General features: G+C 46.3%; 1 protein-coding gene across 3 annotated transcripts in view; it reads left to right on the top strand.

Moving 5' to 3' along the window:
- The window catches only part of CSTPP1 (centriolar satellite-associated tubulin polyglutamylase complex regulator 1), a 163409-nt gene that overhangs the window by 116601 nt on the left and 29255 nt on the right, over window positions 1-17553 (top strand). The window contains exon 3 of one of the 3 annotated variants that reach the window (XM_037166175.2): window positions 14344-14432. The exons of the other annotated variants lie outside the window; for them this stretch is intronic. Coding sequence (XP_037022070.1) covers window positions 14344-14432 — 89 coding nt within the window. The remainder of the gene's footprint in view (window positions 1-14343; window positions 14433-17553) is intronic. 3 annotated transcript variants of the gene reach the window in all.

Consider the following 17553-nt stretch of genomic DNA (forward strand, 5'->3'; position numbering starts at 1 on the left):
CTTTGAGAGCGTGTGTGTGCGTTAGGTAGCAATGGTGCCGATTTATACACCTTATCAGGCCAGTTTCTTTTATGATGAAGCACACACCTTTCCCGAGATCAAGGACTGTGAAACACAAAGAGGCCGCCTGGCTCTCACTGCCGATTGGCTGATTGGAGTCTATGATCCTAGCCTCAATTACACTGCTTCAACAACTGAACCCTGGTTTATTGCCTGAGGTTCGTACTATCAGCTTCTTTATCTATGATTTCCTTAGGAACAGGAAGGAGAACCTGATGCTTCATCAAATGGCTGTTATCACAAAAGGTGCACCTGATTGTTTTTAAAGAGCAACTCTTAGTAAAGGGATCAGCTAGTGAAACAGCCACTTATTTTCCTCTCCTTTCCTCCTTGAAAACTCAGGGACCTTACTTGGTAATTTTTACTTAGGCAGAACGCCCAGGAATGTTTCCACAGAATGGCACCCAAAGCCCACCCATGCAGGAGCCCTTCCTGCCACCAAGGTAACCAAAGCTGGGAAGCAATTGAAATGGGGCCTTCCTTTCCCAGGCCTGTGGCTGTCAACTTGGCGGAGAAAGCAGCAGACTGATGACTTTGTCTCCTCACCCAGTCACACTACCACACAGTTCTTATTTGAGCCTGAAGTCACATGGTTATGCCGCTTATGGCCAAACAAGGATGTGTTGTTTCCTGTTCTTTGCACCCTGGGTTTGGTCTGGACATTCTTAGCTGAAACCATCAGGGCCCCCAAACCTTGAAGCTTTTGCAGGGGAAATCGCGTGCAGTGGTGGAGAGGAGGCGCAGAGCTGTGCAGCGATGCGGCGGATGGTGTGCAGTTGGGATGTCTGCGAGAGCCAAGGGGTTAGTTCATTGCCGCTTTGTATACTCAGGCATAGCAGAGAACTCAGATTAATAGGCTGTTTATTCCTCGGCATGTTCCTTGAATCAAAGGCTCTGGATGGCATTGTTAAAGAGTGTTTGTGAGAGCACCCTGGGACACTGCTTCTGGGCCCGCTCACTGAAGAGGAACGAGCCCTTTCATTTCCTGAGCAGCGTCCCTCGTGCTCGCTGCTCGCTGCAGTGTAGAGGCCTGCAGGGCCCTTGTTAGAGACAGAACCTTTCGTTTGGCCTTTACCAGGTCCCTTACCTACCGCACCTTGGTCTGTTGGAATCTAATTATTTCATGTTCTCGTCTTCGAGCTACCTCAACCTGATGAAAGCAGTCCACTTCAAGGTTTTGGGGTTTTTTTGGGGGGGGGCAGGGGGGCTGGAGGGGTTTTTGTTTTGTTTTTGTTGGCTCTGTTGGGCACTAGCTCTCTGTTTGGGCAGTACTGTCATGTATTTTTTTTTCATGGCCATTTAAAGGACTTTTGCTGGAAGGGAAACATCCATCTACCCGAACCTGTCCTGTGAAGCAAATTAAATTTTTTGGCTATTGGAAGACCCCCCTGAAATGTAGTGAAGTGTCTTCAAACCTTATCATTAAAATACATTGAGTTATGAAAGCATTACTTCCTCCAACGCCCACCCACGGCAGTAGAGATTTATATTGGAGAAGATAAAAAATTTAGGAGGAAAACAGCTTCTCCACACCCCATCCAACTCCCCTCCAGCAGCAGCGTGCTGTCCCGTGAGTATTCGCTGAACTCGGTTCCCTCTGGCAGTTACGCTTTTCCCGTGGCCTGGAAAACATTGTGTTTCAGGCCTTCCCCAACTTCGGTGTGTGTGCGTGCGTGGGTGCGTGCGTGCGCACACCCCACAACCACACTGCTTGTGGGCGTGCCTTTAACGCAGAGGCATCCAGTTTCTGGTGGGCTGCTGGAAGCTCACTGTAGACAGTGCATACCCACATGCTGTAGCCCCATGCGTATCAGACAAACGCAGTACAAATCACAAGCAGTAGTTCTGAATCTGGCACAACCCTTAATCACCACAGCCAGAGGCCAGAGAATGAAATTGAGGTCATATATCTGGGGTTAGAACTCCAGAAACCTTCTGGCATCGCAGAGCCCAAGCGTCCCCCAGGGAGGTGCACCTTGGAGCAGTGGGAGTCCTCTCATCCAGAAGATGCTGTCCCCTCACGTCCCTGCAAAAGCAGCACAGCTGTGTGGATGAGGACTATTTGTCATATACACACTCAGACCAAGATATATACACACCCTGGCGTTTCGCCTGGTTCCTTCCGTGAAGTCCGTCTGTTTATCCAGTTCCAAATCCCAACAGGCAGTCACCAAAAAGCAAATAGTGAGAAGGGACAGGGTTTTTTTCTTTTTTTCTAGATAAACATGTTCCAATGAACAAAACAGATTTTACAAACACATTCCATCTAGTAAATCTCACCTACCAGCTGTGCGAGAAGGGCTGGGAGGAGAGAAGGATGAGGCGTGGGGGGTCTCAGGACTCAATTAGGAGAATCAGGAAGTTCAGAAATGCACATGGCATATGCAGTTCAGTACTGTCCACTTCTTGTTAGATGGCTTCTTTCCTTCATACTATCCCCCGAGTCCTGAACCTGGGATCTGTGGTGGGCTTGCCAAAGATAAAAGTCTAGCTGAAAATATTAGCTGCTCCAGGGTTACGGCCTGTGTTTCTGAGTGTGCCCTCCTTCTCTCCCACTGACCCTGCTGTCTTCCACTCCCCGTAACGCTCCTCTGGAGTCAGACCATGGAACATTGCCCTGGGGCCCGGCCACCCATCTCTGCCTCACCCCTTGGGCTGAGACAGTAAAGGACTGAGCATAGATAAAGACCGTGGATTCTGCAGATCAGGGACAAGCACAAGAAATTGACCTTCTGCCACAGAGGTGGCTGGGTATTTGTGTGTCTCTGATTTGATGTCAAATGGGCTTACTATACCATTCAGGAGTTGTTTTTTAAAAATGTTCTCCTCACTCCTCATTTGCGGGTCAGATGCTTTGGATAATCCAGTGGAATTCTCTCTGCTGGACTGCTGGTTGCTGCCAGACAGAATGCTAACTCCTGTCAGTTGGTGACTCGTAGTGATGATGTGTGAAACAATGCTGCGATTTGGACATCCTGCGCTCATTCGCACGGACTGCTGTGCCAATTAACTACAGCAGTGACGTGCAGCACCGAAGGGGGATACAGCAGTTTCTGTGGCCCTTGCCTCGTCTTCACTCTGGGTCAGAGTACCTGCTTGGGCTCCCACCTGCCCCACTGCCAGTGTGTGTCTCCAGTAACTGGTAAGCTTTGGAATTCTGTTTTGTTCAATATCATGCCTTTCCCAGACCTCGTAGCATGATTTCTTTAACAATTTGTAACATGCCAGAGACAGAGAAATAGCCTTTATGTGCAGAAGAGGGAAGTGGGAAGCAAAGCACTCCACTGCCGGTTCCCATCTCCAGTCTTTGCCTTCACTGGCCTCTTTCCCCAGAGTGCATGCCTGGCTCCTCATCCGGTTAGGTCTCAGCTCAGATGACACCTTCTGAGCCGAGAGGCTATCCCTGACCACCCCATCTAATGTCCCCCCTCAGTCACTCCATGTCACACCACCCTGTTTTACTTATGTCATTGCCTTGTTGCTTTTACAGAATTTTCTTTTGTTTTTTCTACTTGTTTATGGTGTATCTCCCCACTCCCACACATACTGGAATGTGAGTTGCATAAAAATAGGGATTTTTGTCTCTTAGCCACTGCTATTTTTGCAGAACCTATCACTGAATAGGTAGGTAGGGATGTAGCAATTAAGAACTTCCAAAGCAAACATATGGCTACTATTCAGGGGGTGGTAAAGGCCAACAGACAAATAGTTTGAAGAAAAATACCAGGTTTCTCATTGGTTTTCATAATGGTTTGAATTACAAGTTGAAAGTGTCAGGTCAAAAGTCCCATAAATTGAGTAGCTCTTCATTTCTTCTGATTGAGACTAAATTGCTCCCTGTTGAATAAGTTAAGTCAGGGTCATGGAGACCAAGTGCCACACTCTTCCTTGCCAAACTGGCATCATTGAGACTACAAAAGATGCCCACTTCCAGATTTCCACTGGACGGTGCCTAGCTTTGCTTCCCCTAGGGCAGGCGCCAGAGGAAACTGGCGCAACAATTTAGAGCAGCGGAAACCCCACCTGGGCATCTCCATCCTGCCTTTATTACATCGTTGCCCACTTCTGGTTCCCAAAGAGACCACATTCCTCTTCGAAGCTCATGGGCCCTGTGGTGCTTTCTGCTATGAGAAAGAGGGGGGGGGTATGCCTTCTCTTTGACCTGCCCAGTTGTGACACAGTCTGACTGAAAGAACTTGAACCCTGTTAGCCCAGCAAACACATGCCACGCATCTCCTCAGAAGTCCTTCACCCAAACGAGAAGCGTTAGCTTCTCAGAAGTTATCCTTTGTCTTGTTGGGGCAAGCTCAGTGCCTAGTGTCGAGAGAGAGATATTAAAGATTAAAGAGCCTCCACCAGGAAGGGGATAGTTCTGCCTGAATCTCTTCATTTGTTTTTCCTCCATACAAGTGCATTCATGTTGCTGGGCTCCCCGGCTTACTCCCGGCAGTTTTTAGCTATTATTCTCATGACTTTGTGGTCTCGTTGATATTAGGATGTGTTTCAACAGCTGGAGGTGACGCTTGCATGCTCCACTGCTTTTCTCTTACATTGCTAATGACTCTTCTGTTGGTTTCACCCTTTAGCCAAGCCCACCGCAGCCACACCCAACTCTTGCCCCGTCTTTTATTGATGCTGTGTTGACTTTGTGTGTCTCTGTTAGTTCAATTTTCTGAGCACCTGCAGAGAATTAGCCATCGCTGCTTGCTGCTGGGTATCACCCAGGCCTTTGATCTGTTTGATTTCCGTACTTTTGGAAATGTTGAAGGACTCTATAACCTCTCCAAAGTACATAAAAGGTTCTATAGTTTCTGTGGCCTGACCTTGCAGACTAGCTCTGCTTAGGGACTAGAAGATATTAATATAAATAACAGATGGTGATACCATCCAGCAATTGTTTACTATGTATCATATATTGTTCCAAGTACTTAACATGACTGTGCCATTTAACTCTTACTTGTAGGCCTAACAGGCCATCCATGAACTGACCCCAGATATTTCTCGAACTTCATCTCTCACCTTGCTCTCTTAGCTCCAGCTGTGCTGCTTCTAGGCGGTTCTGCTGGCCCTGCAGGCATACTCCCTCCTTCAGGCCTTTGCAGTGGCTGTTCCCTCTGCCTGGAATATTCTTCCTCGGACGTCTGCCCAGCTTACTTCTCAACCTCCTCCAAACCTTGACTTAGTGTTACCTTCTCCATGAAGGTAACTTACCTGAACTACTCTCTATAAAATTGTACCACCACTATTACCTCACACCCCCTCTCCAACTTGCTCTGGTCTATTTTTTCTTACTGTATACTATTTTAACTTACTACATATTTTACTCATTTATTTTGTTTTTCAATTATCATCTGTCTTCTCCAATATAAGGTAAGTTTCATGAGGGCAAGAGGCTTGTCTGGTCCCTAATATATCCTAAGCACCTAAAAACAATATCTGGCACACAGTAGGTGCTCCGTTAATTACTGATGCATGAATGACCTTTGCCCCTTCGAAAACCCTATGAGGCAGGTGTTTCTGGTAGCCCTTCTTTAAGGATGGTGGTATTGACAACTGAAGAATTTAAGTAACTATCTTGCCCCAGACCATTCAGCTCATAAATAGTGGATCTGGGGTCTGACCTCAGCATCGACTAACTCCAAAGGATGTGCTTGCAAGCACTAATTAATAGTTCTTAAGCTTTAGTATACCCACGAGGCCCCTGAGATACTTGTTTAAATGTAGGTTCATACACTGTGAGCCCAAGGATTCTGATTCTGGTTCCAAAGGTCTGGGGCACAGATGGTCCATGAATCATAACTGGGTACATTGGGACATGCTACACTGCCTTTAAGGTCTGGGATGTACATAAGGAGGAACAGAGATACGCCCACTGAACACTTGCAGGCGCCTACCATGTACCCATGCTGCAGCCTATAAAAGCAAGTGAGGTAGATCCTTACTCTCAGGCCTCAGTCTGTTGGTGGTGATGGGGCCAACAGACACATAATCATAGACCATCAATAAATCATGATATACTTGAGAGCGCATGCTTTGGGTGTAGGCAGAGCCCTGGGTTAAAGCCTAAATGTGCTACCTGCTAGTTATGCAACTGGGAAAAAGGCTTGCCCTCCCTGTGTCTGCCAGTAAAATGAGACTGATATTTACCCAGTGGGACTATTATCAGGGATTAAATGAGGTAATGGGTGTATAGCACTCAGGTAATGGGTGTCAGCTCCCTACTCAGGAGGGTAGCTTAAAAACAGATAACCAGCGCCAGGAGGCTGCGAGTAAGAAAAATAAGCAAGTAGTTGAGAGAGAGAAAAACTCAGAAGAAGAGTTTTACAGTTTCACAGCCTACTATTTTATAGTTAAAGTGTGGGTGCCATTTTTTGTGTTGCTTTTAATATAATTTGCATGGAAATATTTTGAAAATATACTTAAATATAATACCCTTCCCTATATTCTTAAGTGTAACTCATATTGGAATCTAAGTATCAGCTTTATAAACATACATTTTTTGCTGAAGAACTCTGTTGTCTTCAGAGCCTGTTATACTGCACCCTGAATGCACCTCGATTGTGTTTTAAATATTTCTCCCACTTCCCTGTTTCTATCGTACGGTTCATGCCCAATTTCTCATTGCTGCCCTTGCATTTGCCTTCTTAGTTCCTTTTCCTCTCGCAGTTTACTTGGTCTAGCCTGTCTTGGGCTTAAAAACTAGATAGCCAAGTTTATCAAAGCTGCGAGTATAATCAGAGCTTTTCTCAGAAGCCTGAAGTTAACCACATAAGCTTTAGTTTGTGAACTTAGTGACATCTGTTTTGCCTACATTTGAGCTTGCCTATCTGTTTAGTTTAAACACATTAAGTATTATTGTGCAGGTACAGACACCTGGAAAAGTCACCTTCATTGTTCTTAGCACTGGAAGTTAGTCCGTGTTTTGGCCCCACAACTTCAAAGGGCCTGGGGAGTCACAAACCAGTAGATCTGAACTTCTGTTCTCAAGTAGATGATTATTATCCTCACTTTACAGATGAAGAAACAAAGGCCTGAAGAGTGAATAGCTGGGTCCTGGCTGGTGTGGTTCAGGGCTCGAGCATCGTCCCACAAACCAAAAGGTCACTGGTTTGATTCCCAGTCAGGGCACATACCTGGGTTGCAGGCCAGGTTCTTAGCTGGGCATGTGAGAGGCAGCTGATTGATGTTTCCCTCGCACATCAATGTTTCTCTCCCTCTCTTTTTCCCTCCCTTCCCTCTCCCTAAAGATAAATAAAATCTTGGGGGAAAAAACGAAAGAAAGCATAAACAGCTTGCTCAAGTGAGGTAGTCCGACAGAGCCAAGGCAGGGTTCCACATCTCCTGAGCCTTCCCTTCAGCTCAGCCACACTGTCCCAAGGAGGACAGAAAATGGCCTTAGTCTGCGGAAAGGAAGAACAACCATCAATAAATACAATTAAAGATTAAAGATGAAACAAGTGAACTCTGATTGGCATTGTAAGTAATCAGCTTTAGCCCTGACTTGTAGGTGGTTTTCCTCCCACCCCTGCCGTCATTGGAAGAGATGTGTAACCTTATTATGTGCCCCCGTGAGCCTGAGCTGTGAGCTCACTGGAGCAGGGGTCAAGGGGCACCATAATAAGATCCAGAAGCATATAAAGGATTATAAAAGATGGTTATCAGTTTTGCACCCTCTCTTCGTCCCGTGTCCGAGGTGGTGCAGAGGGGAAGTTAGAGCCACTGAGAATGAGGGACATGGAAGTTGGTTTCTGGAGGAAGGTTCAGAGCTGACAGTTTCTTTGAGGGGCGGGTTTCTTTTCTTTCTTTCTTTCCTTCTTCTTAACAGCTTTATTGAGATATAATTTTCATACCATAAATCTGGGTGGCTTTTTATGAAATTTTATTATTCTAATTGCAAAAAAACCACAAACCACCCATTATCCACAAATCCAGAGTTAACCACCATTATTAACACTTTGGTATATTCCATTCTTTTTCCTGTGCAAATTTATTTATTTTTTCTTAAAAAGCAAATATGGAATCATACTTTATATAGCAGGTTTTGGGTTTTTTTCTCTTTCCTTTAATGTCATAAACTCGTCTGGTTATTTCTTTTCATCTTACACTCATTTAGGCAGATGAATCCAATCTTTATTGTAAATGCTTACAGAGGGAACCTCGACATCTGAGGTCGAGAATTCAGGTGCCTGCAGCAGCAACCAGACGGGTGATGTGAGAAAGCGGCTCCAACGCTAGTGGGATGCAGCAGGGAGGTGGCAGCCTAAGGACAGCCCCGCCTTCAGCTGCAGAGGATGCAGCCTTGTAGGAGAGCTGGCCCAGGACGGCCAGGCCTTCTGATTTCTTTAAAGAGGTATCTGAAATACAGACTGTGTGGTGGGAAATGTCTTTATTTTTTTAAGGTTTTCATTCAAAAATTTAAAAAGACAATTTAAGCCAAGCAGGATTTGAGTCTCCAGCAATGAGTATTTAGACTCTAAGGGGTGTCAGACTCATCTCCTCCACCAGGGGCCACATCAGCCTCTCAGTTGCCTGCAAAGGGCCAAAATAACTTTAGGACTGTATAAATGTAACTACTCCTTAACTCTTAAGGAGTTGAAATTATATTTGGCCCTTTGAAGGCATCTTCAAGGCTGATATCGCCCCCAGTGAAAATGAGTCGGACGCCCCTGGCTTAGAGCCTCACGAGATTATCTCACCTCATCATCACTGTACTCTTGCTCCTGTAACAATTATTTGTGAAGAACAGTGAATAAAAGAGTGAAAATCTTTGCCCTCTTGGAGCTTACATTCTAATACAACTAAAAATATACAAATATACCACACAGTGGTAAATACTATAGAGAAAAATGAAGCAGAAGAATGAGTCAGGGAGCAGGGCTGGAGTGTCTGTTTTAAAGTACAAGGTATTTGAGCAGAGACCTGAAGGCGTTCAGAGCTGCACAGACATCTAGGGGCAGAGGGGACAGCAGGCGGAACAGCCTGAGGTGAGAGGGTGCTTGACTTGACATATTCAAGGAATAGCACAGCCAGTGTGGCTGGGATGGTCTGAGCAGGGGGCAAAGAGCAGAAGGTGTATTTATGCCAATAGTGGGGGCCGCCCTTGTGTAGATTCTGAGAAGAAAGAAGTACTAACACTTTTTATAGGTGAGGAAACTGAGAAGAACTGTACCCAGGCCAGGTAGCCAGGAAATAACAGACATTTAGAACCTTGTCTTAATTCCAAATCTCATGTTCTTAGCTACTCTTTTTACTATACTATAAACACTAACTAACATGGGTTTCATAGCATCCCCACTCTTCTACCAAATTGGGTGCCACCTGGATGCAAATTGTGCCCTACCTGTTCTTTATGTTACTGCCTCGACCACAGAGAATGACAGTGAAAGAATCCTAGAATGTTAGACCCAGATAGAACCCTGAGGATGATAGAGACAAAAACTTTACCCATTTTTAAATAGTTCTGAATGGTCTTGCTTTTTTCAGACCTTTTGATGTCTTTCCAGTGCTCCTACTTTGGGTTTTTTTCCCCCTATTTTTAAAATAGGTTATACATGAATGTGACAAAATTCAACAGGTCAAAAGGGTGTACAATTTAATGTACTTTAAAAGAAATTCAACCTTAGCTAATTGACCCTGATTATTTACATGTGAGGCATGACAGAGGAAGAAACCGAGGCTTAAAGAGTTGGTGCCCAGTTGAAGGCCACCCATCAATGAAGAAACCGGGGCCCTCCCCAGATTCCAGTGAGCAAGACCAGGCTTTGTCTTTTAGAACACTGGGGCGTAAAAGAAGTCGGGTGGGTTCATCCTTTGGGGCCACTGAAGCATTTTTCACCTCTTTCCTTTCTTTTTGTGTGCCTGCCAGCACCGCTGAGAGATAAGGATCGGGGCTCAGAAAGCCTGACCATTGTGTCATTTCCCAGCATGGAGAGCCCCTCTCATTTGGTTCACATTTTTATTAAAATAAGATGAGTGATTTACTCGCGTTACAGGCAAAGAGTCTTTTACCAGGAAAACCATACTTTGAAAAACACAGCCGATGGCTTTAAGGAACAGTAACTGCTGACAGCAGTTTCCTCTCACATCCAGTCCCCAAACAGTCAGGCCCTCTCCTGTCCCTGGCTGCCTCTCTCTCACCCACACATATACGTGTAGCTATGGACACAGTACATTTAATACGCCCACGAAGGACCCAGCGCAGCAGGAAAGACAAAGGTGGGTTCGTCTGGAGAGATGTATGTGTTTATCCATATCCAACCCTCTCTTCTGGCTCCTGCTGTTTTTGTTTCCAAAGTCTATTTTTTTTAGTAGATGGGTAGCCATAAATCCATCATCATTGGTGGAAGTTAGTGGACTCTGACGAGGGAACAGGCTGTGGTCTTTAGAAACACGCCCACGTGCTGGCAGCAGCCTTCCCCTGCTCGCACAATCGCCGAGAACCAGGGAGATTGGTTTTTTATTTTTAGTCTGCCCTGGTTCAACTCACCCTCAGTGAGTAACTCCGTTAGCCACTGCTTCTTTTCATATTTATTTAGAAAAGAAGGAAAATGCATTTTAAGCAAATCAAATGCATAATCTGTTCCATTTCTTATTTATTCTGTGGCTACTTTGGACAGTGGAAAGCCCAGAGAAATAATAACTTTTATTGGGTTTTGTTTTCTATGGCTTGCTTTCTCAGACAGGTCCTCATCAGACAATTTTCTTGATAGCTTATAAAATTCCATTCCAACGATCAGCCTGACTTTACACTGAAAAGGAAAAAAGGAATTGGAAGTATTTTTTTGTTTTACTTTTCCTTCTATTTTCCTTTTTAGGAAGTATTTTTTAAGTATACTAAATACACTTTTCTCCTGCTAATCTGTATCTAGTCCTGTTAAATTTTAGGTACAGGTTTACAGTGGCTTAAAACTGTTTATTTTTGTTACCCCTTCTCTACAGAGATTAGCAGCAAGTCATCTAAACTAGAAAAGGTCTGACTGGTTTGCCCACAGCAAGGAAGCCGGGAACCAGATTGACTACATCTGCTCCTGGAACCAGCTTAGAAGGGTGACAGAGATGGAACAGCTGGGGGCAGATTTAAATATTAACAGTGATAATAATAATAGCAGTTATAGCTGACATCTACTGCATTCTCATTATGGAATATGCTAGATGTTTTTCATCCATAGAAGAAATAAAAGCGGCTGAGTTCCCAGGGGCCCAGGGAAAGAAAAGGACGTAGGGAGGCAGCGTACTGGGAAGAGAGAGGCCTTGTCCTGGAAAGAGAAGGCTTGATTTGATCGTGGCTCTCCCATTTACTCGGTGACTTTGTCCCTTACTGAGGCTCATTTTCCTTGCCTATGAAAATAGAAATAATACCAATAGCCTCTCCCTACCCCACAAAGTTCTTAAGGAGATCAAAAGTGATAATGCATTTGATAATGGGTTGCACAATTATATAGTCTTTCTACCAATATGACTCATCAGCACTTTTTTTTCAAAGATATTATTTATTTATTTTTAGAAAGAGGGGAAGGCAGGGAGGAAGAGAGGCAGAGAAGCCTTGATGTTCGAGCGATGCATTGACTAGCACACCCAACAACCGGGGACCTGGCCCGTGCAACCCAGGCATGGGCCCTATCCACCCGCCGACCTTTGGCTCACAGGCTGGCACTCCGTCCACCGAGCCACACCAGCCAGGGCTCATTAGCACTCCAGTGAGATGATGGAGGATTGGCAGCTCATTGACGATCAGGAAAAGTGGTGTGCACCTGCCTTCAGGAAGGAAGCCTGTTTATTCATTCTTCAAGGGAGAACAAAGGGCAAGATAAAATAATCATGAGATAAGGAATAAAAGTGGTTTAGCCACCCACTGCCCTGAGCTGGAGATCGCCGTGAACTGTGCCTTCCGTCAGGCAGGTGCCGTCCCACCTGTGTGCCTCAGATGAAGAAGGCTGATAACGAGAGCAGGTACTGTTCACCGAGCACTTCCCTGTGTCATATGCCAGCACTTTCCATTTTCTCTCTCTCTTTTGTAGTCATCTCTTTTAATCCTCTCAAGAACTCTTCACAGTTAGTGTTAGTATCGTTGTTATATTGTTGTAATAGCAATAATAACAATATGTCTGGCTGGTGTGGCTCAGTGGATTGAGTGCGGGCTGGGAACCAGAGGGTTGCCAGTTCGATCCCCAATCAGGGCACATGCCTGGGTTGCAGGCCAGGTCCCCAGTGGGAGCCATGCATGAGGCAACCACACATTTATTTTTCTCTCCCTCTTTCTCCCTCTCTTCTCCTCAAAAAAAATAAATAAAATCTTAATAATAATATTATTATTCACTTATTTCTAATTGGCCTACTCAATGTCTCATGACTAGTTGGCTGAAGAACCGAGATCTGGACCCTGGTTGGCTGATTCGGGGCCTGCGCTCTTGAGCCATGTGCTGTCAGACCGACTTGGAGGTTAGACCTGGGCATTCGTAACTGTCCTCTACAGGGCCCTGGGGTTCTAAAGACGTTCTTTCTTTACTTTTAGAGACAGGGGAAGGGAGGGAGAGAGAGAGGGAGAGAAACATCAATGTGTGGTTGCCTCTCACCTGCTCCCCACTGGGGACCTGGCCTGCAACCCAGGCATGAGCCCTGACTGGGAATTGAACCAGAGACCCTTTCGTTCACAGGCCGGCACTCAATCCACTGAGCCACACCAGTCAGGGCAGGGCCCTGGAGTTTTAAAGCAGTGCCTCAGGTCTGCAGTTCCCACCACCTTATTCCTTGCACCTTTAGCCTGGGTGACAGGTATTGAGGATAACGTTGGGCAAGAAAGACTGTTTATCTATGTTTTTACACATTGAGGTTCCTTATAAGGTTCCTCTGGGAGGAAAAAAGTCTATCTGTTAAAAATTGTTTTCAACCCTCACATACCACAGTTTCCTTATTTTACAGGTGAGAAAATGGAAACCCAGAAAAATGTAATTAGTTCTTTGCAGAACTCAGACCAAGTTTTTTCTCTATGTCATGTGTCTTTGTGGTAGAACAGAGTGTCCCCCTCTAAAACAAGGCAAAAGCCCTCACTTTGGCCATAGAGACCCATATAAGGCACCGCCTCCCTTTCTAAGGCTGAGTGACGCATTCCAGACGCACCGCCACTGAGAGGGCAGACCGTTTCCCCTCACCTTTAGTTACCGTGAGGAGGCGCTGCGTTCATTCTCCACTCTAGCTCTTGTGCCTGTTGAACCATTTCTGTTCAATCAAGAACAGGAGAGGGTCACAGTGGTTGGCCGCAGCACCTGCTTCTTCCTGGATGAGAATTAAATCCTGGCTGCGAGGTCTCTGTTTCAAGGGGCACACCCTGTCCTCTTATTTCTGAACAGAAAACTGAGGCAGCAACACCTGGTAGAGCTGGGCTGGTTGGTCTCTGGATTGGAGTGAATGGTAGTGCACATGCTAGGCTTGAAATAACTTCTCCTGATGGGCTGCTGGGCCCCTCGGGAGCTTCTGGTGCCAAGATCCTGCTGCACACTTTGATGTCTAAAGCTGCCTGCCATTTCCTCAATAAATGGTCAGGAGACTGTGCCTGTGCCAGAGTAACTAGCCCTGTTGCTACTGGCACTGGTGCCTCCTTTCATACTGCCATATGGCTGCCCACCCTGGGCATGTGCCAGCCTGGTGTGTTTCATGTCACCAAAGCTGTCTAAGGCAGTGACCTTCCCCAGAACCAAGCCTTGTCTGGGTCCTCCAACTCTCAACCGCCCCGTCACGACGGACAAAAGAAAACGCAGTACCCCAAGGGCTGACACAGTATGGGGGTTCTTATCCTATGAGACCAGGCCTCTAGTTCAGTCCCACAGTCACGGCCGAGGACCATGGGGAGCCTGCGCACCCGGTCGGCCTGCCAGGATGCGCCGCACGATCCCAGCTTAGAAACGCGCTCACACTTCTTTACTGTTCGTGTAATACAAATAGTTCCTGGGAAGTTGCTTTTGTTCATCCTAAAAATTGCCATGAAATTGTTACTATTTATGTCCGATCTAATACTTTACATAGAACGTATATACCAGTCAAATAGAAACAGCCACCTGATGTTGGGCTCAGTCATAATAAAATATAACACTAAGGAGCCTGGCTTTCTGCCCCAACTCGAACACGCTAACCATGGTCTGGAGAGTAATGAGCTGGCAAAGGGTCGTGTTAATGACAGCCCAAGTACTCTACCCCACAGGTGTCGTTGGAAGCCATTGCTTCTCATTTCTTTTGTAAAACGATTTCCCTTTCAGGAAACTAATTACTATTTCCCTCCATTTAACGTAGAGCAACAGTGCTGCCGAAGAAGATAAAATTGAAGAACACAGCCTGCTGTTCTTCTGGGGCTTCGCTTGACGGGGACACGGCCCTGGGAGGTCAGAGTCTTCCTGCGCTCTGTCATACCGAGTGCCGCACGGGCAGCAAGGCCGTCAGCTTCCTCCCCCTGCCCACGCTCTCTCTCATTATCTTCCCCATTCTTGCCGAGCAGCACTGAGGAGTATTTACTCAGCTGTGGACTGGTTCGAAAGCCTCAGTGCCCTGGGGATCGGAAGGGGTGGTATGGTCGTGCCCCGAACTGTCCGTGTCCTTCCGAGCATCTCTTGGCACAGCAGCCTGGCTGAGGGCGAGTGTCATTTAGAATGAGCCTTCACAACCCTGCATGAAAGGACATGAAAACAACTGCAGCTGAAAATTGGAGTCTACTCATGGGCTGTGGTGTTCTCTGGCCTTTGTGGTCATTCCCATTGAGATCATGCAGCCAACCAACTAGAAGTTGTTTAGTCCTCTGGGGTTCCCGTGGCTTGGTAGCATTTCATTATCCCCGGTTCTTGTCCCAGCTCGAGCTCACCCCTCCATCAACATGTAGACACTCACACAAACGAATTCAGACTAAACCCCGTTGCCTCCCCATACTTTTGGAGCTAAAAACCTTTGATTCAGGCTCGGGGAAAGGCTTTTCCTAAGTAGGGGACAAAGATATGGCCCCAATTCCTTCCATCTGCCAGTCCCCCGAGCCCCCCTGTCGATCTCCTTTAATGACACAGCTTTGACCCTGGAAAATGCACCATTTCCCAGGAAGAGCAGAGGCATCTGAGCCCACAACCACACAGCGCCACAGTCCCTCTGAGCAAACGTTGTGGACACGCATGGTGGTCTGCGAGGGGTTTGTCGGGATGACTAAGCTGCCCCCCCAGAGCTTCAGAGGCGGGAGCTTCCACAGCAAGAAGACGTAGAAAAGACAAGAGAAGATCTTCGTGCTTCTTTCCCAAGACAAGAAGGGAGAGCAAGTTAGCCCTTGAAAATATTGGACATCTATAATTTCTGACTAGATTAATTTTCTTAGCCAAAATAACCACATCTGTCACTCTCTAGGATTATAGATAACCAATGGAAGAATATTTTGAGTTGGGGACTGCTTATGTTAGAAACCACAGTATTCATGCTAGAGTTGTTAACAGTGATGAACCGAATTCCTGGGAAGTAAGTAACCCCCAGGCTTCCTCTGATTTTCGAGGTAGAATTGATGCTACCTATGAAAATGAATACTCCAGTCAGTTGAGTCAAGCACGTGATGAGAAGGTGCTCAGAGTCGGCAAAGCCCAGGGAAGTAGTTCCCTGCGTTACGGTGCCTACCAAACAGGGCCTTTTCCATTTTCAACACTTCCGGCTCCTGGGTCTCCTCACGCCCCTCTAAGCTGATAGGCTTGCCTCCTATGCCTGGAGAATCCCCACCTCTGTGTGTTCACACAGTGACCAGAACTCTGCCCCTGTGAACTGTCATCTGAGTCACTATGCAAAGTGTGTTTCCATCCGTTCATTCCTTCAACAGATACTTGCTGGTATGTGCCAGGCGTTGTGGTAAGGGCTTCAGTTAAGTCCAAAGATTTCTCAGTTTTAGGACTTCAGATTTTAATTGGATGATAAGTATATAATAATACTGCCATTTTATTGAGCACTTTGCTAATTTTCCAGCAGCGTCATGTATAAGTGATGACATTTGATTTTTACAACAATCTATTCGGTGGGTACTGTGGTTATTCACACTTTTAAGTGTGGAAACCGGGGTTCAGAGAAGTTGTGTAACCTGTACGAGTCACACTGCCGGTGAGCAGTGGAGCTGGGCCCCCCAATCGCAGAGCGTGGGCTCTGAGCTCAAACAACTGCCCCGCCCGACTGCTCTGCCCTGGGTGATGAGGCAGCCTACAGGGTGTCCGTATGTTTCACTGCGATGTAAATTCCGTCAGTCGCCTGGCGCAAAGCCAAGGCCTTGCCCTGGCCAGTGTGGCTCCGTTGGTTGGAGCGTTGTCCTGTAACCACAAGATTGCAGGTTCAGTTCCCGGCTGGGGAACATACCGAGGTTACCGGGCGTCAGTCTCTAGTCTGGGCACATACTGGAAGCAACCAACTGACTCTTCTCTCGTGCTTAGATGTTTCCCTGTCTCCCTTCCTCTCTGTCTCTAAAAATGTAAGTGTCCTCAGGCGAGGATAAAAACTTAAAAAGTAAAAATAAAATAAAGATTACATGATTTAATAAAAAAAAAAGTCAAGGCCTTCACTAACCAGCTGGATCCCACCCACCAGAGCAGAACTCACAGGGCGCTGGGGGCTGGGCAGGCTTAGGTCCGAATCTCAGTCCTCCTTTCTCTCACTGTGTTTCCTGCTAAACCAACCCTAGTTTCTTTATTTCTAAAATGAGCAAATACTAACAGAGCACTTATGATGGGCCACTGTTCAAAGTACTTTACATTAACTCACAGCAACTGCGTGATATTGGTTCTCTCACTGTCCCCATTGTATAGAAGGGGAAACTGAGGCATCAAGTGCTTTAAAGTCAAGTAATTTGCAGTCAGTGGCAAAGCTCAGATTTGGACCCAGACGTTCTAATTCAAAAGTCCATGCTATTCGCCACAACACTACGCTGTGCTGCGTCTAGAGATGATAGGATCAAAGGTGCAAAACCCTCTGGTCTACAGCCAGGGACAGGGTCCATGGGACAATTACAAGATTTAGAATAAGAAAGTGTAACAGCTCTGACCACCCACAAAAAGAGGAGTACCAATTTGTGGAGAGTGTTCTGATTTTGATCTTATACCAAAGACTTGTTATGTCTTTGAACTTTCAGGACTTACTGGCTGAAACTTTCCTAATTGTGGGGATTCCTTTAGAGAAGGCATCTGTTGGGACACACCACCTACCTTTCTGCACCTGCCGGGTACCGAGCAGTTGAGATGAGCAATGATGGAGTGGCCACCAGCACAGGTGTGCTCTGCCCACCCCCAGCCCTCCTGTGGCCTCTGGCCCAGCAGAGGCCTGGTGCTGGAGCCCCAGTCTTTCCTGTTGACAGTAATTAAAACCTCTCAGACTCAATTTCTCGCATGGGAAAAAATCCCACTTCACCTGGAGCTATTTAGTATCTGCAGTTTGTTTGGAGGGGAGAGCAAGCTCTTAAGCCTTCTTCACACAGTAATGGTTGATAAGATCAAGGTGCTGAAAATG

The sequence above is a fragment of the Artibeus jamaicensis genome, unplaced genomic scaffold (assembly GCF_021234435.1).
Source record: "Artibeus jamaicensis isolate MK-2021 breed Jamaican fruit bat unplaced genomic scaffold, CSHL_Jam_final contig_797, whole genome shotgun sequence".
Lineage (NCBI taxonomy): Eukaryota > Metazoa > Chordata > Mammalia > Chiroptera > Phyllostomidae > Artibeus > Artibeus jamaicensis.